Here is a 27922-nt window from a genome sequence, read left to right as displayed (position 1 = left end):
AACAGTGTTTGGTGTTTAATAGAACAGGGACTCATGCTGATGGCAACCAAGAGAAATTTTTGAGGCTGAAGAAGGAAAGTCGGGGAATTCAGGGACAATGGAGAGGTATGTAGTGGGTGACTGCTCTAATTAAGAGGTCAGACTCTGTTGGGGGCTCAGAAAAGGTCTCCACAGGGCTGTGAAGCATTGCCAAACCTGATCTTCCCCATTAATGCCTTGCCCAGAGACTGGGCCACAGCTCTCACCTCCACAAGCAGTTTATTTGGGCCACAGCTTTCATCAGCCCATGGGCACGTTGGGCAAATGCCAAATGTTGCTGTGCACCAGTGAGATGTCCTCCCTCTGGGAGTGACACCAGGAAGGTGCAGCATGGACCCATTCTGGTACTGTGGCTCCAGCAAAGCTCCCTTGCTGCTCACCAGGGATCTCCTCCTCCTTCGGGAGCCTGGCCTAGCAGGGTGAGGGGGTTTAGGAAGGTTTGTCTGTGCCCCTACACAAAAAAGGGGATACTCAGATGCATTTTGTTATTATTACTTTCATCCTTCTCTAAATTTCTCATGACACTTAGATAGCTCCAGAAAGCCTCAAGTGTGTATCCGTGGGTCTTACTGGAAATGTTTACATTCCTCAAACTCTGGTGAAATTTATTTCTGTGTACACAAGGCACAGACCTCCTCTAAATCCCACTCAGGCTCTGTTTTGGGACTGTGTGACACTTTGACTTCCCTGGCTCCCAGTAGCAGGGTGAGCTTTCCACAGGTCCTGGAAGCCAAATGTGAGGTTTGTCCCTGGGTGTTGATGTGCAATATCCCTGGTGACCATTACCACCTGCACAACAGTTCTGGAAATTGCACTAAATGAGAAAAACAGGGATTAGAGTCTTCAGAAATCTTAGCAAAATAATGCAGATTAGCAGAAAGTGTGGGTTTTCAGTCAACCAAAGGCAATATCATCTGCTATGTTTGCCTTCCTGTTAGAAACCTAAGGTTGAAACCCAAGGGGATAAAATCATTGATTATAAGCTAGAATCAAATAAAAACAAAGAGAAAGTATCTACTAAAAAGAACAGGCAGAGAAAGAGAGAAGTAGTGACTTTCAGAGATGCTGGGCACACAGGCAATGCCAGCCACACTTTTCTGAATGGAGTGTCCTTCCATTTCCCTCACCCTTTCAACAGTCAGGCCAAAGGGATGGAATCTGAAGACTTCAGACATTTGTCTGAAATTTCTGGATATTCCAGAGTCTGGTCAAAGAAGCAGCTCTTATTTCCAGACACCTCATATCTCAGAGAATACACCCATGTCATGCAAGGGCGTGGGTTTCTCTGGATGGAGACCTGGGAACCTGTGCTAGATCACCCACTGGTGACCTGCTGAAGGCTTCTGGGATGCCAGAGACTGCACCTGCCTTCCCCAGGATCCTGCACCTGCCTTCCCCAGGATTTCTGCCCTGGGAAAGCCAGGAGGATCACCTGCTAAAGCAAGAGTCCCTCAGGTGATCTCTTGGTAGCAATGAAACCTCAGGGTCTGGGGAGCAGATGGGTCGGGTGCTGCAGCCTGTGCAACAGGCTGGAATCTGAAGAATTTCAGTTAATGTTTACATCCAGTGTTTACCCTTTGATAAGGAACAGGTCATTCACTAATGTGGACATGACATATTATTGGGAGGTTGTCAAGGTGTTTGCTTTGTGTTTTGAACACTTGTTCTCCTCTGGAGAACACTTGTGTAATGTAGTTTGATCCAGATCAACAGCTGTGGGTTTCCCCTTTACTTCATGGAGCCATTTGTATAAAAAGGGCAATTACACAACAAGAGAGCTAAGAAGGTTTGAACTCTGCTTGTGTTTGTGAGAAGGAAAATTCTCATTCTTGCTTCTGTAATACAAAGATTGTGTTGGTCATTTCAAGGGAGCTCCACAAGTACACAAATTATTGCAAACTGTGTTATATGCCAGGGACATTTTTCCTGGGTTGTTGAGGGCAAATCAGAGATAGAGAGAATACCTGTGTTTCTGGTGGGTGATGATTTGTTTGTGCAAGCATTGTATATCAGTGCAGGTGAGTTACAGATCAATTATGGCACCTGGCAAACTCTAAATGAGGTCAAACAAGACCAAACTGCAATTATAATAAATCTTGCCCTTATAAGACAGGTGAGTTGTGCACTGACTGTGGTCTGGAGTCACTGGGTTTTCTCTGTACAGAGTTTATTTGCTAGACAGGAGGCTTTGGCATACTGAGTTGATTGCAAAGAATTCAAGATTGTGCAATGCAAATCACCTTTCCCTAGAACAGAACAGGTTGATGTGGATGGAAGTTAAATTAGCCTGTTTTTAACAACAAAAAACAATAAGAAAACCACTTTGGAATGTAATAGATTCATAGTGGCTTTATTTCTTCCTTGGGCATGGAGTGGATATACTTCCCTGCATTCTTACTCTGTTAATACACTTCCTTTCATCTTTCAGTGGTTTTGGTTCTGATATATTTTAATTTAACATTTTTCTTCTTGCTTCCAGTGGTTTACAAAGCAAGCAAGTGGGTCTGGAGTGGCACATTGCATTCCAGCCTTGCCAGAGGAGCACAGTCCCTGAGGGAGCTCTGCTTCTCCCCTCTGAGAGCAATAATTTCATTGTTCATGTCAGCTGAGTTTTAAGGACATTCGTGGTTTTCTCTTACATGGGAAAGAGAGGGCAGCTTCCACACAGTTCTTTGAACACACTGAAATAAACAATTCTGCTGCCAGGGTTTAGGAAATATCCTCTGCAAAAGAAACAAAAGTATTCCCTAAGGTGTGTTTCAGTATCAGGCAGAGCTTCTTACCTCAGTCTTCTAAGATATTGAAATGATATTTCCTATTACTTCTGGTGTTATAAAATCCTGAGTCAAAAATTCTTCTCTGTATCGCCAGCTTCACTGAAAATCCAATGAGGTGCTTGAAACAATGGGGGGAAAGAGATCTTGGGAATGACTGGTATAGGAAACCAGGAGAGCACTTCCATGGATAGACATGAACTGAATCACAGCAGTTACTTGGGTTCTAGACATTGCTGTGAAAAGTTGGAGCCAAATTCTCCCTGTAGATCAGGGTGGCTCCATGAGCTTCCATGGAACTGTGCCAGCACATCCCAGACCAGGACTTGGCTCTGTCTGTTTACAGCACCAACAGCAAGAGCTGCTTGGAGAGGTTCCTCTGGGAGAAAAATTTAATTAGAACAAGGGAGATAAGAGTGACAGAGCAATCTGTCTTCTGGACCTCCTGTGGAATGTGTGGCTCCTGTGGGGTTTGGTCCTGCTGAGCTCTCCCAGGGGTCACAGCCATGGGCCAGAGCTCCAGGGCACTCCTGGGAAATGTGACTGCACTGGGACACACCATGGTCCCCTCCCATCTGCACTGGGTCTCACTGCAGTCATTCAATGCTTTTTTCCCTCAGCAGCTCCAAAAAATCCAATGCTTTTCTTTCACCAAGTAGCTCAGGTTTTTATTTCTTTAAATTCCTCATGGTGAAAAGGATGGGGAATAGCATCACCAGCCACTGATGTTTCCTATTTCCTTTGTGACCCTGTTATTCACAGAATTAGATTTCACAGCTTTGTTTTAAATGATCTAAAGACAGAGAGAACTCCAGACATCCTTGAGTTGGTTTCTTACTAAAATGTTAAAAAACAAGGCAAGTGCCCAGAAAAAAAACCCAAAAAAACAGCAGGCAAATTACCACTTTGTGGTGTTAGGCTGCTTTCATTTCCCAGAAACTAGTTAATTTATTTAGTGTGCCCCACCAGTCCAAGTTTCATTTATAGATTAACTTGTGTATTTTGGCTCCTATCCATCTCTTCCTTTGGCTCAAAATGAATGATACCAGGACTGTCTTTGAAACAAGGCAGGAATGTGATTTTTTTTTTTTTTAAGAGAAATATCACCCTGAAACCTCTCTTTCTGCCAGCTTTTTGAGGTCCCACCACAGAAATATGATATTGAGAATGGCAGATTAGTGTCTGGTGAGTCCCACCTTTATGAATAAATCAGACATGTAATATTCTGGAGGGATCTGGACACAATTTGTGTCTCCTCAGAAGGCCTTTTACTGGAGCACTTGTTGATGAAGCTTTTCATGATTGTTTGTTTGCTTTCTTTTAATAACTAATCAGTTTCTAGAGCTGGTTTAAATGAGAAATACTAAACGAGGTTGCTGGTTAGCAGCACTCTGGTGCCAGGCTCAGTCTTGCATTTGGGTTCCTCCTGCCTGGGAGCAGTCAGGGGGTCTGAAGCTGGCAAAGGGGCTGAGAGGATCAGGCTGTTGGTGTGAGAATCTCCTGCTTGTCTCCTCTTGGCCCATTGGGTTGCTGCTTGAGGATCCATTTGTTAAACTAAACCTGTGGGCATCATGCACAGCCATCAGAGAGGAACTGTCAAGTGCTGCTGATAAACACAGGCTGTTTTCCAGACTGCAAAAACTGTTGTTGTACATGAACTCTATGCTGGTGCTTTTTCCTAGTCCATTTGGGGGTTTGCAGGGGAGTTCTGAGCTGCAGCCATAAATATCTGGCCATCTTTTAAAATCTGTGACTTGGGACTGGCAGCAGAATGTCTCACCAAGATGCTCTGTCGGTCTCAAGCACCTTTTTCTAGGATTCTGGGAAAGGTTTGCCAAGATGTGCCAGGAGAATCCTCCCACTGAGTCTTTTCACACATTTCTCTTTCTTTTTAGGTTCTTCTAGATATTACTGGAATGTAACTGTAGAGGAAAATGTTCATTTCTAACTCGGTTGTGGGCTTTTAATCAGACTTGGATTTCTGGAAATGCTGCAACATGACTTCAGCTGGGAATGAGATAGAAAGATGGGCTCAGAGGCAAGGTGGCAGAGCTGGGAAGCTGGTGGAGCCTGTGGCCTCTCCTGAAAATGATCATCTTTTGTCAGTGAAGTCAGTCAGCAGCATGGAGCATCTCCTGCACCTCCCTGGAAGGGCAGACTCTGCTTACAGCTCTTTCTCAGGAGGATCAAACATCCCAGAGAACCCCACACCATCATGCCAAGGTGATTATTTCTGTGTGCCTCCAGAGCAGGCCCCGTACATGGACTCAGAATACGTGACAGGAATTTATAACCTCAGTGCTGCCCACCCTGCCCTCAGATCCCCCCAGGCATGCAAGGCACCAGAGCTGAGCATCCCCAACAGCTCCCACAGCTGTGGAGTAACTCCTGCCCAAAGGACTTCAAATCAGGGCCCTGCAGCCCTGGCAGCTCCTCTGCTGTCCCCTCCCAGGTGTCCCAAGAGCTGTAACATCACTAGCAGGCCCTTGGACACGCCAAGAGAGAGAAGAGGCTCTGCAGGGCACACTGAGGGCAGCGGGCAGCCAGCCCCTGGAGTGCAGCACAGGGAGGGACCATGGGGCCAGCACTGGGATGCACTCACAGAGCAGCATGCAGGGCCTCCTAGGGAAAAGCCTCTGGAAAACCAGGGCCTTTCTTCTGATTTCACAAAGGTATCAAAAGTTCAGCCATTAAAGACAGAGGAAAATGGAGAGTGGAGACCATCACAACAACCTACAAAGAGAAGCAAACACATTTTCAGGAGACCTTCTTCGTTCATTTTTCAAGAATATTTAAAGACAGACTCTGTGGTGAATGTGCCCAAAATACTTTCTGCATATAATTCAGGTCATGGTAACAAAATTCCCAAAGAGATGAACTCCAAATCCTATCACCAAGCACATTCCAAGCCCAGTGCTGTTAATGATACACAGGAAGTCAAACAGTGTCCCAGGGGTGTGTGTAGGGCAGGTGCCAGAGAAGCAGCTCTGCCAAGCACTGTGCCAGGTTCCAGCCAGAGGAAAGAGTCCCTGCCCTGTGCTCAGGGCCCACTCCATGCTGAGTGGAGTTCAGACATGGATCAGGATGTGTTTGAGGACAGCTCAGAATTAAAATACATGGAGAATGCTCTTCTAAATAAAAATGCTCCCAGGAAGCTGAACAGTTATGCAGACAAAAATCAGTGCTGTGATTCTGAAGGAAAAATTATGAGCAATATTAGGGAATCAGTCCCAAACCAGCAAAACAAAGTGCAGAGATCACCACTGTCCTGCAGCTGCAGTGCTGTGGAAGTGGAGCACCCTCAGTGTGAGGAGCTGGACCAGGGAAGGAAGCAGAGCTGTGATGATGGCACAAGCCAAATGGCTTCTTTCAGACCAAAGGAAGAGTCCACATCTCAGTCATTACAAGAAGTGCAGAAAGGAAGGCAGGGTAACAACAGCAGTCCTGACCTCAGTACGTGTCTGGAGCAAGAGGCACCTCCTGCTCAGAAACTGCAGCCTGTATTTCAAACACAGCTCTCAAGACAGCTCTGGTTGGACCATGCTGGGGAACAAATAACCAGGCAGGCAACTCCCATGCTTTACTATCTGTCTGCAGGGAGAACCACCAGTGTCCTGCACCCCAGCAAGGACTCAAGGAGCTCACCAAAGGAAATTCCATCAGCACAGTGTCTGGAGATACAAAGAGAAGGCCATCAGCCCCAGAGGAGCAGCCACCACCACCAGCACAGTGCTGATGATCTCCAGCTTCAGAACAAAGATCTCATTTTCAGGAGTCCTGCCTCATTCACAGAGGAGAGTTTACAGAATGACTACATAGAGAAACTTAAAATGGCTCAGAAAAAGGTTCTCAAAGAAACCTCCTTTAAAAGAAAAGACTTACAGATGAGTTTGCCTGTCAGACTGAGACAGAAATCCTCTAAAAGGCCATCCATTGAACACCTTCGGTCTTTCTCATTATCCAGTGCAAGTGAGGATGCCAAACCTGTTCCTTGCTCCCCTTCCCATCTAGAATCCTTGGAAAGTTTCAATAGAAATGAAGAAATAAGGAGGCCACAAAAAGGTCAAGCAGGGGGAAGGAAAAGGGTAACCCAAGAGCAAAAGAAACTGTGCTACTCTGAGCCTGAGAAGCTCAATCACCTAATGGATAAGGAAATATCATGGAGTCAAGTTAGGGATGAAACCACTGACCAAGGCACAGTGGCATCCAGGAGAAGGGATCTGGAGAACAGAGGAAAGGCATTTTCCAGCTCAAGTGTCTCCAGGACAGAGCTGAAACAAATCCAGCACAGTGCACTGATCAAATACATGGAACGAAAGATCAGTCAAAGGCCAGGGGGGTCACAACACCTCCCACTGCATAAACCACCCCTGCAGGAGGGGCTGTCAAATCCCAAAGGCCCTCCTGGCCAGATTTCCAACCCAAATGGAAGCAGGAAGATGCAAAATGATGAGGTTTTCTGCCAACCTCTCTCTGAACAGAAATCACCAGATGTTTTTCCTCCTTTGCCTTCTGCTCCCCCACGGAACGGGAGCAGCAGGTGTGATCCCAACCAAGGGGACAGGAGCTGTACCAGCAAGTGTCCATCTGCTGAAAGCCTCCCACAGGCAGGGGGCTCTGCATCTGGGAGAGCTCCTGAGAGACCAAAATCCACTCCTTCTTCCACACAGGTAAGACACCAGTACCTGAAAGGAACTCAAGAGGGGCATAAAGAAACTCAAGAGGGACTCTGGCACTTGAAGATGCATTTGCAGAGAACATGTGCTGTATGCTGGATGAGGCTGTTTGTGCTCCAGTAGTCTATATTGTTAATGACAGCAACTTCATTAGAGCCCTATCCCAAAAAAGGTCATTATAGAGAAAATTTTATAAATTACCAACGTTTTTCTTTAAAAAGACAGTAGCTGTCAATATTGTTGAGGAGAATAAAGAAAATAAAGGGCCAAAAAATAAATTATTAAACGTACCACTAAAATTGCCCTACTGAAGAGACAAACTTCTACCAATGCTGAATTTCTGAACTGCTATGACGGTAGAGGTGTCTTTTGTTGACAGCTGGTTTTTGGTTTTCTTGGGGGAAAAAAATATTATTATGCTACCTAGGAAGAGCATAATAGCAATTTAATTAATAAAAAAGAGGTAGACAAAAATAACCCCAAAGATTAAAAAAAAAAAAAAAAAAGGAACAAAAAACAAACTTTTCGCCCTAGAAAAAACAACAACCAAACAAAAAAAAAAAAAAAAAAAAAAAAAAAAACACAAAAAAAAAAAAAAGGAAAAAAAAATAAGGAAAAAGCACAAACCTCAGTGAACCTACTTGGAGCTCTACCATCAGCTTCCCTTTGTGGGAATAACAAAAAATGGGAGCAAAATTCAGCAGCTGCCTCGCCTGCAGTGCTGGCTGCCCCAGTGTGCTGTTTTCCCTTCCAGGAGCCGTGCAGGTGTGCCAGATGTGCCAGATGTGCAGCAGCTCCGCGCCGGCGCCCTGGGAGCTGCCCCGGCCCCTCCAGGTGAGGCTGCGCTGGGCACAGCCCGTGAGCCAAGGGTGGGACCCCGCGCTGCTCCCTTCGCTGTCCGTGCGGGAATATTCCCCGCTGCTCTCTGGGTGTTTAAAATCGTTTCCACCGCGGGAAGCGAAGTGCCAGGAGCCCCTGAGCTGTGTCCCTGCTCCTTCCGATCTCTGGGACCACAGCTCCCTCCTCCGAGCCTGGAGAAAACGGCATTTCCATCGGAGATACCCAGTCCTGGACAATCTTTGTGATCAGGACTGCTGCAATAGGGGATTTTGGTGTGTTTTTCCACAGGAAAAAAAAAAACTGTGCCATTTACACATCACTAGTTAGGAAGTTTGTGGTTTAACGCTCTATATTTGTTTGCTAGTTTGAGGAGCATCAAGGGAGATAAACATCTGAATTCTGTCTCGGCAAGGCAATGATGCTGACTCTTTTGTAGTAAAAAAATTTCCACTCTTTCAAAAATATTCCAGTGGTTTCTGGACATTTGAATGGCTTATGTAAAATTAATTTTTTTCTTAAATTTCCTAGTTTAGCAGGTTAGCATAAAAGTAGCTGAAAGTTCCAGACAGAACCATAACCTCACAAACATCTGATCGTAGCTCTTAAACAGTCTGCAAAAAATCTGTTCCAAATAAAAGGAACTGTCTCCTTCCTTACAGTTTCTGTGATCCTGAGACAGATGAACCCAAGAATGATGAACATAATGACATAACTGGACGTGGGTGTGGTCAGGATAAAAAGGAGCAGACTCCTGAAACGCCCATTCCTGTCCCAAGAGGTGGAAGCAAGGAGAGTGCTGGAGTGGAGGAGGAATGCAGAACTCAGCCTCTGGGCGGGAATGCTGCACTCAAGCATGCAGAGCAGCAGCAGCCTGCAGCTTCTCCAGAGCAGGGGATGCATCTGCACACAGCACCAGCTGGGTCTCACCAAGGACACAAACATCCAGGCAAAGGTCTCCTTGCCCAGGAAACATCCCTGCACAGCAGCCCTGATGATGTTCCCCTGGAGGGAGACGCCCAGAGGAGGCTGCAGCCTTCTGAGGAGCAGCGGTACCAGGAGCTTGCTCTGGAGATCATTGCCAAAGACAGATCTCTGGAGGACATTCTCATGCCTCATCCCCTTAGAAAAACTGCCTTGAACCTGATGGAGAGTTTGTTCCCTGTCAACATTTCCATGCTGGATAAATCACGCAGGAAAAGGGGAAAGGCACAGCGTGTGCAGGAGAATGAGTAAGTAGACAAAGCAAATTTTCCAGCACTTTGGTCTATTTTAATGTACAGATACTATCCATACTAGTATGAGAGTAGTAAGATGAACTTAAGCACATGGTTTTATTTGTGTTTCATTAGAAAAACATATTGCTTTCTGATTTACAACCAAGAAATGTCTGAGGCTAAGGGTATATAATGGAAGAAAAGTGGTTCAGTGGTTCCTTATTAAAGGGACTCCAACAGACATAGGCTGCAAATCTTTTGCTCCATATCTTCTAAAAAATTAGAAGCTCTCCTGTGGTGAGAAGAGAGGAGAGTGATCCTGAAGTCAAGATGGATAAAACCAGTAATTCAGTGTTAGGGAAGAAATGTAAATGTTTGCTTTGGGTATTTATTTTCTGTTCCAATAGCAGGAAAAGTCATGGAGATGGACCAGAAGAATGTCCAAAATCTGAGCATGAAACCAAGCAAAGGAGCAAATATCCTGCCTCTATGAGAAACCAAGTCCTGAAGAGGAACAGGGACAGCACAAATGAGCTAGATGACCTCACATCTAAGAAAGTATGTAAATATCCATCACAGGAACCACTGGTTTTCCATCATGACAAAGAAAATCTTATTAATGTCATTATTGCTATGGATATTTTTATCCCAATAACATTTCACAGGTAACTTTGAATCAATTTTTGGTAGAAGGTGAAGTCCTGGCACATTGGCATATATTGATCATAGTTGGTGGTATTTAAATCCTGCCTGATTTGACTCAGATCTCTCATCTATCACCATTAAAGGTTTCCTTGCACAACCAGCTCCTGTGCAGCAGCAGCAAACTCCCAATTTAACACTCAATTCTAATCTTAAAATCTGTAAAATAAATTAGAACTGGCAGCCTAAATAAGAAATATTCTTTACTCTGGGAGCTGGTAGCAGTTTCTGCACATTCCAGTGTCCAATTAATTCCATACATGCAGAGAAGGAGAGCACAGCTGGACAGTAACAGAAGTATGGAGCTTGCAGGGGTGATTATGTAGCTTTGCATAGTTAGGTGAGCTTTTCCCCTGGCCATGCTCCATCTCAGGTATGACAATCTGCCTTCTTGAGGCTCCTCCTGCTGTCTTACTGCTGCTCCTGTTCACGCTGGCACTGTCCAACTTCCAAAGAACCGATGGTGTGCTCCCACTCAAGTCTTGAGGCCTTTTTCCATATAATTTCCCTTTGAAACAGCCTCCTCTGATTACTTTGCTACCCAGGCACCATAGCCTGCTTGGATTGCCCATGGAACTGACTTTTTCTGTGCATATGATAATGAAATTCCAATCAATTCTTCTAAAGCTTGGTGCAGAGCTGGGACTTCATGCTCATGTCTTAGAACAACAGTTCTGTGTAATCATGGTGTAATCTTTATTGCAGTTCCCTTCTGACTGATTGGAAGCTCTCTGAGCCAGAGAGTATATCAGCAGCTAGGGTGATTACCAGTAATTTGCTTTACAGAGTTTGAGAATTAAGTACAGCTTAGAAAATACTGCTGCTTTTTTTCCCCCTTTTTTCTTTCCTGTAGCTTAAAATGATTTTAAAAGTCAAAAATTTGGCCAAGACAATATGAAGAAAATCCATTCTCTAGAACTGATACGGATTCTCTCCTGTGATTTTTTTTATTTTTTCTTTTGGCAGCTGGAGCTCATGGCCAGTGTCCAATCCAGGCTGCAGGCGTTGTGGGAGGAGCAGGAGCTGGTTCTCCTGGAAGTCAGGGAATGTGCCAGGTGGGGCGAGGAGCTGGAGGTGCTGCTGAGGGAGCTGTGCAAGCCGCAGGAGTTTGAGCGCTACCTGATGTTCATCGGGGACCTGGAGAAGGTGCTGAGCCTCCTGCTCTGCCTGTCCAGCCGCCTGGCCCGCGTGCAGAACGCCCTCAGCAGGACGGATGGCAACACAGAGCCTGAGGAGAAGGTGAGATGGCTGAGCCAGGACATTCCTCTGGCTGCCCCAGAGGACTCAGAGACCTTGGCATGGAGTCAAAGACACCTGTGCCTTCGATTTTAACCCATGCAAACAATTACCAGCTTTGTGTGAGGAATTACAAGCCACAAGGGTTTGAATGGAACGACAGTGAGTTTATCACAGGGTGGAAAAGTAGATTTTTGGGGTTTTTAGAATGAGGGTTCAACAGGCAAGATGGAGGGATCTGGGTGTGTCCTGTCTTTCTTCTTCTTCTTGTCCTCCAACTTCTGCTGTGATGGTGGCACTTCTGGATTGGTTTAGGGTGCAGACTGTCTAACAGATTGTCTAACACAGGTGATAGGTATTGGAAATTCACTGTAAATAAAGTACACATAGTTTTTAGTATAAAAAGATAACACTGCCCTGAGGGCAGTCAGTGTGCCTCAACCAGACCTGCTGGACAGATCTAAGTAGGTCTGAAAAAGAATGTATCAGATAAGAGAAAATAAACAACCTTGAAAACCAGACCTGAGGAATCTCAACTTCTTCCTCAAGCACAGGGCTGGGAAAAAAGACTTTTTAATACCTCAGGAGCTTCCAACAACTCAGAACCCAAGAGTGAGAGACAGCAGAGCTGCTGGATTGGTTTGGTTCACACACAGATTAGCACTAAAAAGGTTCTCTCATGCAGTGTGACATAGAGAGCCAGGATTCACCTCTTCCAAAATGTCAGTTGTGTTAATGTGAATAATTTAAAATAGTATTTCATACTTACTTTCACTTTATGGTAGGCAGGAAGGGTGTTGTTTCTCTGGTATTACATTTATAGCCTTCATAGGAAGCGCATTTAAATAATTTATTCAAATATTTGAATAAAATGCCTAATGAAGACTTGGTTAAGTGCCAACATTTTTAACAACCATCTCCCCCTGACTGCATTTGCCCTCGTGTCAGCAAAAACAGCAGTCTCAATCTTTTACTCAATCTTTAGGGTGTCAGTACGCTGTCTGGAAAGAGAATATTTTCCAGCACTGTAATCCCCATGAAAATTATTATAGCTGAATGAGAATTAGCTAAAGGTGAAAGGTACAAAAATCCTGTAGAACAAGCAAGGCCCAACTCTTTAACAGAAACCTTTGATGAGCAGATCACAGTTATTTTATCACACTGGTGCCTTTCCGTGGTCTTAAAAAATTGAGAGCCATGCATGGTTAAGGGATAAAGCGTTTTTACCTGGGTATTTAATAAGGATCTTTGTGGTGCCCCACTTTGCTAAGGTGGAATGCACTGCAATGCACACACATGATAGAAGGCATAGACCATTTATAGACCTTACAAATTAGCATATCTAACAAAGATACCCCAATGAGAGGCTTGGATGAATGGCATGATGTCCCCCCATCCTGAGGAATTCCCCCCTGGATGGGCTAAATCTCAGTTATAGGATATTTTCTAGAGAGCGCCTTGGCTTCCCAAGACAGTGTAGGGTTTTCCCACCTCCAGGGTGTTTGGTCTCCTGGCCTAACAGAATACCAGGACTATGCTAAGTTATCAGACTTAAGCAATTACAAATATGCATGCTAAGAGTACTGAGGATATATAAAAGGTATATAAAATAAAAAAAGCAAAAAATCATCTTGGCATCAACCCAGACCTTTTAATAGAAGCCACTCTATCTTTTTAATATGATAGCAGCACTCTGGCCACATGCAACACACAAAACACAAAGATACATACCTTAAAGAGCTTCTAATTGACTGAAGATTGTTACAGGATACTTCAAAAGGACCAGAATGTTAAGTTTATTGATTCTGTTTCATGAGGGCAGCATAGGAGAAGTAAGCCTTGATGGCATTTACCGTGCCTTTACCTTACAAGCCACAAGAATGAGTAATTCAATTGAGAAAAAGCTCAAGTGGAACACAAAGCCCACAAGAGGAAGTAATTAAATTAAATCGACTGTGGCTTCCAAATGAAGAAGCAGAGCCTGCCAGGGATGATGGGTTCTCATGGTGTGCTGCTTTGTGTTTTATTCCACTAGCAATCGCTGAATGAACGGCACCAGCTCTTGTCTCGGCAGCGGGAGGATGCAAAGGACCTGAAGGAGAATCTGGACAGGAGAGAACGTGTGGTCTCTGGAATCCTTGCCAAATACCTGACAGAGCAGCAGCTCCAGGACTATCAGCACTTTGTTCAAGTCAAGACCTCCTTGCTGATTGAACAGAAGGACCTCGAAGAGCAGATTAAATTTTTTGAAGAACAATTAGAAAATCTCGAGCAAAGCATCCCCATCTAACACCCACCATCAGGCCAGACATTTTTATATGTGATGTTACCCTGGGAATCCACAGGTACTCTCATCACAGGGCTCAGTTTGGTGGATTCTTCCAATCCTGTTTGTGCCACTGACAAGTGTTCAGATGCCCTGGGATGCTCCAGGCACGCTCTGGACATGCCCTCCACTTGGACAGTGTGTAAGAAACTGCCTTGTGGACATGACTGATAGGACTCATTGCTCCTATTAACTGAATGTGTATTTCCCCTTCCTCTTGTCTGTCCATCTGTTTCCACATTGACATCATCTCAATAAAAGAACCATACAAATATTTGCCTCTTGTGGGTGGGCTGAGTGTTTGAAATGAAAAATTATGTGGGTGTTCAGATTTGAATTGGTGATTGCACAAAGCCATAGGAAATGTTATGGACCATTTCAGTGAAACTCCTGCACTCATTTCTACTGTTTATATGTGTGACACAGTAAAAATACACTGTAATGAAAGAAAATAATTACTTCCTTTCTTGGCAGTTGTCAGCCATGAGTCTTTCCTGGCTCTGTGTAATCCTGGTAGGCTGCTCAGAAGAGGTCAGGAAAAGGGTGATCTTCACTGACATCAAAGAGCCAATCAGTGATGTAAGCAGTTTAAATGAACAGTTTTGTGAATCACAAACTCTGAGCTTATTCCTGCACAGTCATTTGCAAAGTCCTTGCTGTGCTTTTGAAGAATTTATTTTTCAAGCAGCACCTTCAGGGCATTGTTTTTAGGTAGTTTTCAATTGTCAGCATGCCCAAAAAGCCTGAACATGTGGGGAAAAGCTCTGCTGCAGACTGGGCCAGGAGGAATCACCAGAAGAGATTATTCAGTTTCAGTGAGACTTTATATAAATCCCTTGGCAAAACTCTTTTAAGCCAGTGTTTGCTTTGAGTCAAACCAGTGATGTTGCTGTATTTAAAATCTCACTGTGTTTTGTTTGCAAGAATTCAGTGAGAACAATATTCAGCCTAAACCAAATACCTAGACCATGAATAAGGCAGCCACTAATTAAACTCAGGTTTCTTCCACAGCCGAAATAGATGTTCATTGTGCCATGATGCTGAGCTTTACCAAGTATTTCAGTAGTGCTGTGTGTCCTGGCTACAGAAGTAGCCCTGAGAGAAGCTGTCCTGCTCCTGAGGAACCTTCTCTGGAATTGCATGTCACTGGGCACAAGAACTCTGGGAGCACGGTGACCAAGCTGCCAAGTGTGTTTGTCTGAATACCTGAGGGAAAATGACCAGGCACTGTAGAGCCTGTGAGTAATCTGCACAGTGGTTCTCAGAAGGCCATAAATACAGGTTTTTAATCCATAAATCAGAAAGCTGCCTTTTGAAAATGGTCTTTAAAATAACAGAAGCAATGTTAATGGAGTCAGTGGAGAATTTAGAAAATACAAGCAATGTTAAATGAGCTGTTTACATTATTTGAGAAGCCTGACTTGAAGGTGCATTTTATTCTTATTATTCCTAGTTGAGGGAAAAACAGCTGATTGGAAATAGTTGTTCTGTAATAATTCCCCTTGCTTTTAAGGGGAAAATTAGGTCTGCCCTGTTTAGCTTATCTTTTTAGGGCATTGTGCCATGGGGAGGGCAATTGCTACCCCTTCCACACCTGGCACTCACATGTATGCTTCAAAGAGCAATAATTAAAAATAACTTTGTAAAAAAAAAAAAAAACCAAAACAATTGGCTTCTTGGTACAGTGTTCCAGGCAAAGTGAAAAATTGACACAGTGGCAGCATCAGAACCTCTCTGCAGGCAAGCAGAGAATCCCTTTCAAAGCACCACCAGGTCTGGATTGTCAAGTGGGTCTCAGTTGTGTTATTGATCATTTGTTAAAAATTTATTAGGAGGGTAATGGTGAAAGTTCACCTGGACCTCAGCCATGTGCAGCATTCCTGGCACACCAGCACACTCAGTCATGGTAAGTGCCCCTTTCTACTCCGGTCAGCTGTGGCCTCTGAAAGTACAGACTGAAGCCAAGAGCACATGCTCTTGAATCCTATTGCCTTTTGGTGAAAGTTTGGTATTCAGAGCACTGGTTACATCCCCATACCAACACATGGCAGCTTTTTCCCAGCTTCAGCTCATGCAGTGTAGAAGGCAAGATGGCCAGAAACACAGAGCATCTTCATTTTACAGCACTGTGACCCCACACTGCTCCACAGAGTTTTTTCTGACCCTTTACCATCAAAAGACAAAATCAAGATTTGAACTCTCAATAGCAGTAACTGGAGCTCTTTTGGGGAAGCAGATCCGCGGAGATTATGGAAATAAAACCCTGTGCAGTGCTTGTATATAATTGCTGCTCATACCATTACTCAGCAGCCCTCCACCCGTGACCTCTGCAGCAAGAACACTGAGTTACCTCTGCCCGGAGCCCTGGAAAGCCTCAGCTGCAAAGAGAGTTCTGCACCTTGGCAACGCCCCCGTGCCGGGAGACTCCTTGTGTAAACCAAGTCAGGTTGTGTGAGTGGGGGGAATGCGAGGAATGAAGAAGTTCCCCGGTGCCTGACCCTCCAGGAGAGCGGGCCGGGAATCCCCGCCACCGCCCAGCCCTGGCTGCTGCCTGCCACCTGATCCTCTCCCAGGTAAGGCACAATGTGAGCCCCGCTCCATGGAGGATTGTAACCGGAGCCCTCGGGGAGCTGTCTCCGTGAATTGATGGCAGCGGCAGCCAGGAGAGTGCAGCACAGCGGGGCTGAGGAGCAGGGAGAGCGAGAGGCAGAACGCAAGCGCCGGCTCTGCCCGCGCTGTGCCGGCGTGGGAGCTGCGGGATGCCAGGAGCCATCTCGGCACCTCGCTTGGCCGCCCACACACCAGTGCCGAGGGGGACACTCTGCAATAGCTCTGAGAACAGCTCCTGTCGTGCTGGGCGAAGCAGGTGGGCCGGATTGTTGGCTGAGAAGATGGCTGGTACTGCCCGAGGCAGATCATGAGCCTGCGGGAGCGGTAGTGCATGCTGCAGCAGTGCATCCTGCCTGGGAGACAGCAGCAGTGCATCCTGCCCGGGTGTACAGCAGCAGTGCATCCTGCCTGGGAGACAGCAGCAGTGCATCCTGCCCGGGTGTACAGCAGCAGTGCATCCTGCCCGGCTGGGAGCAGCAGCAGTGCATCCTGCCCGGGTGTACAGCAGCAGTGCATCCTGCCCGGCTGGGAGCAGTTCTGGCAGTGACTGAGACATGTTAAACACAGTCACTCCTTTAGAACTGCATTTAACATCCACTGCAATGTGTGGGAGTCACTGCTGGACCAGGAGCTGCTGTTTCAGCCTTTTGGGCACTAAATGGAAGGATTTTCATTATTTTGTTCTAAACCCCAGCCTCATTTTCTTCACTGGGGCGTTTTGCATATGGAGCTAATTAAAGAACAGAGAACTGCAGGAGTTCTCTGTTAGATAGATGTACTCCGCAAAAAGATCTGTTTTGTGCTTGTGAGAGCTGTATTTAATAAGTAGAAGGATGTTCTCTCTGCTTTGAGAATTCATGGCAACCATCTGAATAAATTTTTTAAAATAAACTCAGAGCAGCATTGCAAAGCTAATGTTCTGTGCCTGGAGGGAGCCCACATAGACATTAAAGAATAATCAGCCTGTAGGAATCGTGCAACCTCTGGGGTTCACAAAAGGCTCTCAAGAAGCAGCACTTGAATTTCACTGCTAAATGAGAGAGGCATTAAAGGTTATCAGAGACTCTAAAATACCACATGAGCCTTGAAGCTGAGTCATCTCATAGATAAATCCACAGAGAGACAATGTGGGCTGCACTGATAGTCTTTATTTAGAGAATAAGAGACATTTCTAAAAATGTGAATAAAGACCCAGAGGTCTTTGTAATGGGCTCAGCCCATGGTGGAAGAGTAAGAACATCCCAAACTACCTCAAAAGGGACCCACTTGTGAAACAATCTCTCCAGAGACCCCTGCCCTGTGACAGCTCCTGATGGCATGGCTGGTGCCTGCACGACCCCCCTCTGGGTCTCAGCCCAGGGTCAGTGTCACCAATGTCACAGTGGCTGCTTGGAGAGGTCTGGTCGGCAGCTGATCCCAGCCTGGAGTGAAGCCGCAGCTCTTTGTTGCAAAGGGGAAAGCTACCATGGGAGAGTGGTGGAAGAAAATACAACACAAAAATCATGGTGAGAAAGCCTGTCTGTATCACTGCAGCTTGTTATTGTCACCATACTGGTGAATCTTAGTGGTGGGACCATCTGCCTCATGCAGGAACCTGTGGGTGAGGACACCAGGGAAGGCCTGGCACCCCAATAGCTCCCATCAAGGGCTTGTGTGTTTGGGTGTCAGGTTCTATTCAGTGGAAATTAACATTATTTGGTTTGTGTCAGCTGTGACTCCATGGTGCTTGCTGTGCTTCTCAGCTGGAGTCTCTCTTCTTGTCTGGAGGGTCTCAAGGGATGGGGATGGATGATTTTCCTCTTGGGAAACGGTGGTTTGGGTTTGGCTAAGAACTCATGCTTTCAGGTGAACAAAAGTAATGCCTTACCTAGGACAAGCATAGAGCAGAAGTTCTAACGATAAAATGAAAGCTGAACAGTGCCAGATAATTCTTATTGCGCACATCTCTATTTTCTCTTCACAGAAAGGGAAGATGTACTAAAGCTGTGCTAATTTTAGCAGTATGGATCTATTTTGCATGGTTCCAGGTTACACACACAGTATAAAGGCTCAACATGCTTAATGACTTGCTTTGTCTTATAAATTACTGAAATAAACCTTGAAGCTGGAATAGAAATATTCTTCATTAGGACACAGAGTTTTTGATCTGTGCTGTCCTGCTCTGCCCCTGCTCTCCCCCTTCAGCAAACAAACACCACACTGTTTGTGCCCGTGCTACAGGCTGGCCAAGTCCTGTTAACAACCTCTTAATTTGGGGAGTCCCACAATAGTACAAACAACTGGACAGGGCAAAAACTGCCAAGCTGCTATTTTATTCAGATTAATATGCAAATCAGGAGGCAAGTACATCCAGGGAATGTAGGTCATGGTGGAAACATGAAGAAAGGGAGCAAGAGATGAGCAATGGGCAATCAGGGGACTGTCCAGAAATGCTTCTTTTACCTCCAGCTGGTGGCTGCAGCTCCCATTGGTCTTTTGGAGTTACTGTGACTCTTCCACTGGACTGTGGGTTTGTGATGAAGCTGAAATCTCATTAAAACTCCTCTGCAGTGCAGGAATGGGGTTTCCTGGGTTTTCATAATCCATGTTTCTGTGCAGCACTCACAAGAGAATGGTGACAGCCAAAACTCTCTGTGAGCCTGACCACAACCACACTGTCTCACACTGCCCAAACAGCCACAGCCAAGAGGACAAAGTCTGTCCCTTTGTGCAGAATTGTGGTTTGGAGTTTGTTTGCAGAGCTCTTCAGAGCAGGTTTTCGAGCTGATATTCCTCAGAACAAAATGTGCCAAGGAACAGACAAACCAAGTTATCCTTAGCAGGGAGACTGAACCAGGGTCAGCAAACAGTGGCTTTCCTGATCCCTAGTGCTGCTGAACTAAAATCAGAGCTAGTTTTCATTTGTGTAGGCGCTCCACTGAATGCACATTCACAGGGTGGGGGAACGGCACTGCTCATGCTGCCCACAGGCCTAAAAACATTATCTTGATTTCAATTTGCATATCAGTACTGACTGTGTACTTCAAAGAAGTGACCAAGGTGATTATCTACATTTTATAGCAGGAAAACTGAGACATGCTGAGAGGGCAGGCTAAAAACCAAGGCAAAATACCCCCAAGCTGCTGAGTCCTGCCCCTGTGCCTGATCTGTGCCTTCCATCTCCAGCTTTCCCCACCACTCAGCCCTCTCCAGGGGGCAGGAGCAGAGCCAGGGAGGCCTCAGGTTTTTTGGTTTTTACCTTTCCTGCTCTTAGCTTTGATGGTGCCTTGGGCAGCTCCCAGCTCTGGGCTGGACCGGGGATTCAAAGGCTGCATGCCCAGCCTGTGGCACAGCCCCTGTCCCAGTGTGCTGAGAGAACCCAGTTCTCCTCTCAGCTGTTCTTGTGAAAATATCCTGGATAAAGCTGTCATCCATTCAGGTGAAAATCCTACTGCCTTCAGCCAGACAGATTTGGGCTTGAAAATGATAATTAAGGAGAACCAGTCAAGCTGAGGGATTCATAGAACAGTCCTGCTTTAGCCTTTTGCAGGAAAACACTCTCGTGATCACTCATCACCCTGCAGTGTCCCTTCCCATGGTTTAAAGGGTGACATTGGAACCCAAAACACAGCCAGGCTGATGGACTGGTTTTACTCCAAACTGAAGGCACTACACATAGCTGTGAGATGACAGCAGTGTGTTCTCAGTACCTCTCAGTACTCATCTGCACCTGAAGTTATACTGCACTTCGTGTACTCATCCCAGCCTCCCTAAATACCATCTTTGCCTTCATCAGCTCAATCAGGAGGAGGAATGAGCTGAGTCACTGCACAAACTTGCTGGCAGAGCCTGGCCCAGCCTACCCCACCCACAGCACCTGGCCTTGTGAGCAGCTCTGTGACACCAGCCTCCTGCCAAGCCTGCAGCACTCCCTGGGGAATGCTGTTAGAGGGCTCTTGCTGCTGGCCGTGTTCTACCACACCAGCTCATCGCTTCCATGCCTCTGAGGAAGGACTCATGCAGAATTTTCTTGGTGATACATGTTGTGTTGCAATGAAGTCTTATCTCAGGTGTGACTTTGATAAAACAATAGAGAAGCAATGAAACCTTCTCCCTACTTCCCCAGGGGTGAAATCACAGCCATGCTCTCCAGATTAGTCAGGTGGGGTTTTTAAACACAAAACACTCCATCCTTGAACCCTGCCTCTGGCTCATGCAGGCTTGACTCTAAATGAGCACTAAGGTTCAGCAATGTTGTCTGAACAGGTATCAAGCCTATACTCATAATTATTGAACAAACTTCTCATAAGGCCAAGCCAAACTGGAGTGTTTGCAATTCCCACAGAAACAGAACGCTTTCACCAGGCAGTGTCAGTGCCTCGGAGGTAACCTGAATGTACACACACACTTCTGTGGTTTCAGGGGAGAAAAAAACATGTTCTATGTCTGTACACTTGGAAAGACTCTTTAGAACAGAGCCCTGTTTTTCCCAGAACTCTGCAAGCTGGCAGAGTGCAGCACAAATCACAGCTTCAAAGGACCACGCTGGTCAATGGTTACCAACAGCTAGAGAGCAAATTGGATTTTATTTTTTTAAACCCTACTCCAGATATAGAAGTCATGAGGTGCTTGATCATTAACCTCTGCTTAACAACTTAATTAGTTCAATCCAGAAGCAGACCGGAGCAGAATAATCCAGCCTCCTCCCAGAACAGGTGCATCAGAGCTGGCTGCAACCTCTGACCACACCCCCAGCGAAGGTCACCAACTCCAGGAACTTCAGGGAGAGTGTTCTGAAGGGAAGAGGGCAGTGCCTTCATCTTCAGTCCTGCAGCATTCCTTGTGGGTGTTTAGGACAAGCCAATTAGAACCAATTACAAGTACTGGGTTTAATGCAAGGCAGAAAAAAACAAACATTCCTCAAGTCACTGACCTGGAAGGAAAGGCAAAGCATGCAAACTGGTGTTTCAGTGCAGAAACCCAAAGAGAGCCAGTGCAGCATTGCTCTCACCTTCAGCACCTCTCAATGATACAGGTTTTTTATCACAGTTTTAGAGAAAACATGCTGGTTTTGCAGACTTGCTCCAGAAGTCAGACATTCTGTTCACAGCTCTGCCTCTTGGCATTAACTTTAACCAAGCAGTAATTAAAACAATAATAATCTCACTGCAAACCTAACATGCAGTTAGCATGCTTTTTGAGCTATGTGTAGTTCTATATATAGAACAATTATGTTTATAATTTAAAAGAAGAAGAGTTCATTTTAGGTCAATGATTCTGTTGAGATAAACACTGCTTCAAGAGGTCATGCAGAGGTTCTATCATGAAACACCTAACATTACATATAGCCCCATGTTTATAAATATTTATTGTAAATAGGTCAAAATGGGCCAAGTTTTAAACAATCAGACATACAAGCCTAACTTTGTTTCCAGTTGGCTACTCAGAAACTCTGACAGATCCAATTTCCAGGTTTTCAGTTCAATTTTTCACTATCAATAAGGTTCTTTATTCAGCTAAAGTTGATTGAACAACAGTGAAGTTTAAATGTTCACAGTATCATCAAGACACGTGGTAAGTACCACCTGGTAAAAAAGTCCTTCAGGAAGAGAGAAAATCTTCAGCCACTAGCCAAGCTTTCAAACTGAGGTAGACAAGTCATGATGACGTGAGTGATGAAGGTCAGGGTCTATCTTTTTAAGTAATTTATCTAATAAAATGCATCAGGCAACAATTGAGATTGTTATGTTAGTATTTCTGATGTGAAATACTGAGTGAGAAGCTCTCAAAGTGAGAAACTTTGTTTTGAAAAAGTATACCATTTTTGTAAATAGAAATATCCTTCTTCTACTACCAAAATAATCAGAAACATCATAGAAAACTATGCATCTTTCCTCTGATAATTTAATCCCATTAGATAACAAGCCTTGTTAAAGTAGCCAGCTACCAGCTTGCTGTTCACAGTGTAAAATATGCAATCCTTCATCTTGCTTCTGCTCTCCAGCTGAAGAACACAGATCAAGAAGGCTGTACCTCAGGCATTTTGACCTGTCCACACACACATATACTGTTTCAGTTTTTCAACCATTAAGTATAAAGTTTGGGGTCTCCAGCAAGAGATCGGCATGATGGTACATACAGCATGGATAGCACCTTCTGGCAGCTCCCTTTCCACAGGCACCTGGGGCTGGGTTTCATGCTGTGGCCTTTGGATGTGGACCCTATCACTGATTCAGCTAAAAATCCAAAAAGACAGACACAGAGACAAAAATATCCAAACTGCTTCTGCAAGAGAAAGCTGAGACAGCAGCCGTGCTGTTAAACCATTTTGATCACAGTAAGGCAGAGGCTAGTGGCCAAAGAACAGCTCAGAAACGGGTCTGCGTTTCACGACAACCTCTTCCTCCTCCTCTGCTACCTCAGAGAGTGAGGAATACGAAGGGAAGCCCCCTCTGATCTTTGGCTTCCTCCTCGGGCCCGTAGTGGCAGTCAGAAGCTTGTTTAAAGTTGAGGGCCTCCTCAAACCTTTGGTGAGATCATAGAAAGCCATGTCATCGGATATGACTCCCAGGAAAGTGCTCGTGGAGCTCAAGATTGAAGCCGCAAGCTTTGTGGATTTCTTGATGGGCACGGAGTGTTCCGTGTTTTGGGAAAGGCTGGGGTCCCCCAGCAAACGTCTAATTGTAAGGGAAGTCCCTTCCTTTAGGTACTGGTGCGGCTTCTTCCCGCTGTAGTCCCTCAGGTCAATCTTGGCATGGTAGCTGTAGACGAGCATGTTGATGATCTTCTCCTGGCCGTGAATGGCAGCCAGGTGCAGCGCCGTGTAGCCACCATGCGACCTGGCATCCACATTGACACGGGCGCCGCCCTTCTCGGCCGCTCGGATGATGTTGGTCACCATGTCGCAGTTGCCGTTCTTGGCGGCCCAGTGCAGGGCGGTGAAGCCGGAGATGAAGTCCCTGCGAGCCGCCAGGCTGGCGTCGCCCAGCAGCAGCCCGTGGAGCTGCTGCGTCCACTGCCCGTCGGCCGCCAGCACCAGCCACTGGTGCTCCGCCTGCTCCAGGGGCACCACGGTCTCCTCGCTGGCCCGGTGGTTCTTGGGCCCCCTCCGCAGCCCCGGCGAGCGGGACCCGGCCTCCTCGTCCAGCGGCGGCGGGGACAGCGGGCTGGCGGCCGGCTCGGGCGGCCCCGGGGCGGCGGGGGTCGGCACGCAGCGCACGGGCAGCATGCAGGGCTTGGGCGGCGGCTCCCGCCGGGCCCCCGCCGCGCCCCCGGGCAGGGGCACCCCGCCGCCGCCGCCCTGGAACAGGCCCCGCAGCTCGGCCACGGCCCGCGGCCCCGGCGGCTCCTCGGGGGGCGTCCCGGCGGGGTCCGGCTCGGGGACGGGAACCGGCTCGGGGACGGGAACCGGCTCGGGGACGGGAACCGGCTCGGGGATGGCAACGGGAACAGGGGCGCCGGCATCGCCCCCCGCCGGCGGGGCAGCGCGGAACTGCCGCTTCAGCACCACGAACTTGACGCCGTCGGTCTCCTTCACGGTGGCCACGGCGTTCACCGCCGCCTTGAACCGCTCCCGCCGCGCCGCCCGCCCCTCCGCCTCCCCGGCCCCGGCGGCCTCCAGCAGCGGCCGGAAGGCGCTCACCAGCTCGGTGTTGCGCACCCGCCCGCCGCGCTCCCTCAGGAAGCCCATCACTGCCTCCTCGCTGATGTCGAGCTCCGCCATCCCGCCGCCACAGGTGGTGGTGGCGGAGCCGCCTCCGCTCCCGCCGCCTCCGCGCGGTTCGGATGCCGGGAGCCCGCGGGGGTGGCCGGACTGGCGGGCCGGCGGCACCTGCTGCGGGCAGCGCGTCCCGCGGCCGCTCCCACGGAGGTGCTCCGGCTCCCGCCCCGCCCCGCACACCGAGCGCAGCGCCCCGGGCCCGGCCCGCCCCGCCCGCGGGGCGGCGCTGCCGGGAGAGCCCGGCCCGGCCCGGCCCGGCGGTGGGAGCGGCGGCGCTGCCGGGAGAGCCCGGCCCGGCCCGGCCCGGCGGTGGGAGCGGCGGCGCTGCCGGGAGAGCCCGGCCCGGCCCGGCCCGGCGGTGGGAGCGGCAGCGCTGCCGGGAGAGCCTGGCCCGGCCCGGCTGTGGGAGCGGCGGCGCCGCGCGGGGGAACGGGCGGGCGGCGGCGGATGCGGTCCGAGAGTCGGTGCGGGCACGAGGGCATCGAAGGCTCCTCGGGCATGACGAACGCTTCATCCATTTACTCGTCTTCCAGCTTCCTAAAACGATTTTTTGTTCTTGTTGTTGTTTGGGGGTTTTTGTTTGGTTGCTTTTGGGGTTTTTTTCAGTAGCAAATAGGTGGAGCAGCATTGGGTAGAAATCACTCTGCGGAGTTTGGTCTCCATCCCTAGAATAGCCTCAGGTGTTCTGTTGGGACATTGAGGACATTGAGCTCCTGCTGGGCAGGAGGCTGATGCCTCAAAAATAGCCAGAAGATGGGTGGATGGCTCAGTCTTTTGAAATATACTCACCTCTATGTGATACTATATGTTTCCATGTATACATACATAATCATATATTATTATCTGTGTATTTTACCTATATTGCATCTAAAATGTAGATCTATGTGTCTTTTAAAACAATTAAATATTTACAGCATGGCTGCATCTGTTCATGTCCACCAGGAGAAAGAGAGAGCTTCTCTTTTTATGGAGAAGCTGCCTCTGCCTCTTATCAATTACTTGTGCCTAAGCATTTAACATTACTGTTCTCTGTTCTACAGGAGAAAAGAAATCCCAGAAAAATGCTTTTCTCCAGGCAAAGTAGGAGGACTGAGGACCTCTTGGAGGGATGTTCAGCCTGCAAAATTGTTTCTCCTCTGAATGCTGCAGTTAAGATCACTAAATCGGTGCCTGAACAGTTTGTCTAGGAGAAGAGCAGGAGCAACTGAGAACAGAATGAACAGTCAGCGTGGTTTGAAGACAAATAAAAGTAACTGTATGAGGATGGGTAAGAAAATGCAAATAGATCTGGAGTTGTTTTCAGTCTGAGAACTTAATAAAGTGGAATATCCTTTTATGACCAAGTGACTGCCTAGTAGGGAAGTCTGTGCATCTAGTCTGCCTGGACTTCAGCAAAGCCTTCAATACTGTCTCCCACAGCGTTCTCCTGGAGATGCTGTCAGCCCATGGCTTGGAGCCCACTCTTCTCTAAAGGGTTAAAACTGCCAGGATGGCTGAGCCCAGAGAGTGGTGGTGAGTGGTGCCACATTCAGCTGATGATTGGTCGCTAGTGGGGCTCCCCAGGGCTCAGCATTGGGCCCAGTCCTGTTTAAGATCTTTATTAATTATCTGGACGAGGGGCTGGAGGGCACCCTCAGTAAGGTCACAGGTGACACCAAGCTGGGTGGGAGTGTTCATCTGCTGGAGGGTTAGAATGCTCTGCAGAGGGATCTGGACAGGCTGGATCAATGGGCTGAGGCAGGTGCCCAGCACTGGTGAGGCCACACCTTGAGTGCTGTGTTCAGTTCTGGCCCCCTCAATTCAGGAAATACTTTGAGCTGATGGAGATTTTTAGCCTGGGAAGACCTTATCACTCTACAGCTACCTGAAAATAGGCTGTACAAAGGTGGGGTTTGGCCTTTTCCCCGAGGTAACCATGACAGGACAAGAGGAAATGGGTCAAGCTGCACCAGGGGAGGTTGAGATTGTGCATCAGAAGGAATTCCTTTACAGTAAAATTTCAAACTCTGGAATGGTCTGCCCAGGGAGGTGGTGGGTGGCCATCCCTGAAGTGTTCAAGGAATGACTGGACACAGCACTTAGCGCTATGGTTTAGTAGACAAGGTGGTGTTTAGTCAAAGACTGGACTTGATGATCTTGGAGGTCTTTTCCAACTTTAATGATTCTCTGATCAGTCTGTGTCAAAGTCTCTATTTTGAAGGCAATGTGAGGTGTGCCGTCCTTCTGATGCTGATTTCCCTTCTGCCTCTTTCTTACCTTTACTGAGGATAGAAGGAAGGGCCTTTTCCCACAGATGGCATTTGGCATTCTTTCCCCTTCTCTCTCCATCTTTGTGCAAATGTCTGTAAAACTATTTCATGTTTTGCTAACGAGCTGGCACTGAACCAGCTCCTCAAAATAATTTTGCTGCTCTAATGCTCTTTCACATAATAATAGTGTGCAATCTTGTATTAGTTCTGTGTTTCTATGTGAATTGCACACCTCCCATTACTCCATTTTCACATGGCCTGAACAGCAGCCTTGCCCTTGCTGAGGCAGCCACTTGAGCAGTGCTCTGCATTGCCTGCCCTATGTAGAGAGCTAAAAATGACCCTGCATCCAAATACTAATTGCTGTGCCTTGTTTTCACTGTTTAGATCCTTACCAGAATCCCTTGCAGGCATAAGAAAATCTCAGCAGTCTGTGATTTTTGCATTGCAAACTTTCAGCTGTACCCTGGGATTATAGTTCATATCTGCAAATGAGAGCGAGGAGGAGGGAAAATGATTCAGAAGAACAGGCACTTATAAAAAACATTTTATGTTACAAATGTTAAAGGGAGAAGTTGCTCCAGTTGCTGAATTGGCTCAAGCACGGGGGTGGGGGAGAGAGGAGAATCTCAGGCTCACTGCACTCTGTCCGTGTGTGCACAGCATCACACCCCTGCCTCCCTGTGTCCTTTGAGACCCACAAGGCTGCTGTCACATCCCACCTGTGTTATCCCCAGCCAGAACCATTCCTGCAGAGGGATGTCCCTGCACCAGCCTCCCAGGACACCTCACTGCTCCACAGCCACACAGCCAAGCCTCTCTGAGCACTTGCAATGGGTCAAGGTCCAAAAAGAGGGGAGTTACTGAGGCTGTTCCCTCTGCAGATCCTGGCAATCCCCATTGCTGCAAAGCAGAAGAACACATAGCCAGGAGGTCTCAGAGGAGGAGACAGGATGTTTACACATGCACCTGGTGCCAAGCAAGTCTGAACTGGCTGCTCTGGTTTAACACAATGACCTCTTTGCCCAGGTAATGCCTCCAGCCACCTCTTCCACATACAGTCTCTTCATGGGCAACCCATGGAATGTGGTTGTGCTCCTTTTCACAATCTCAGTGGGTTTTAGTAACCTAGCACATTAACACATTTTTAGTAACCTAACACATTAACGTGGTTGTCCTCCTATTCACAATTTGTCAGTGGGTTTTAGTAACCTAACACATTAACCTCCTATATTATTTGTAATAAAGAAGAAAATAACACTTCTGGCTAATCACCCATACCAGTTCTGACCACAAACATCCTGTTTGCCAGTCTTTCCCTTTATCTGTTGATGCCTCTTGGTTGCCCACCATTAAGGATGGTGGTTCCAGAGCACCAGCTCCCAGTGAGCTCCTTTTAGTCTGCTGAGTGCTGGTCACACTGATCACATTGTGGAGCAGAAATTAAACCCTTTGAATGAATTTTATTAATATAGATAATAAAATCCTGGAACATTATGGGTGTTATATTCATCAGTCATCCAAAATTTCCAGCCTTAAAAAAACATGAGAAGTTTT

The 27922-nt window shown here is 47.1% G+C and overlaps 2 protein-coding genes across 2 annotated transcripts; one reads left to right on the top strand and one right to left on the bottom strand.

Moving 5' to 3' along the window:
- Window positions 1-5887: 5887 nt before the first annotated feature.
- Window positions 5888-13771, top strand: LOC131090028 (protein Shroom1-like). Its single transcript, XM_058035101.1, has 6 exons — window positions 5888-7143; window positions 8244-8323; window positions 9108-9558; window positions 9954-10101; window positions 11212-11484; window positions 13517-13771. Exons 1-6 carry the CDS (start codon window positions 5888-5890, stop codon window positions 13769-13771), a joined length of 2463 nt encoding a protein of 820 aa, XP_057891084.1.
- Window positions 13772-20952: 7181 nt separating this feature from the next.
- SOWAHA (sosondowah ankyrin repeat domain family member A) lies at window positions 20953-24209 on the bottom strand. Its single transcript, XM_058034701.1, has one exon. The coding sequence runs from the start codon at window positions 24117-24119 to the stop codon at window positions 22746-22748; it is 1374 nt and encodes a 457-aa protein (XP_057890684.1). The 5' UTR covers window positions 24120-24209; the 3' UTR covers window positions 20953-22745.
- Between the last annotated feature and the right edge of the window lie 3713 nt (window positions 24210-27922).

This window comes from Melospiza georgiana, chromosome 15, assembly GCF_028018845.1.
Source record: "Melospiza georgiana isolate bMelGeo1 chromosome 15, bMelGeo1.pri, whole genome shotgun sequence".
Lineage (NCBI taxonomy): Eukaryota > Metazoa > Chordata > Aves > Passeriformes > Passerellidae > Melospiza > Melospiza georgiana.
Note: the sequence above shows the minus strand (reverse complement) of the source record. Positions and strands in the feature narration are given on the sequence as shown.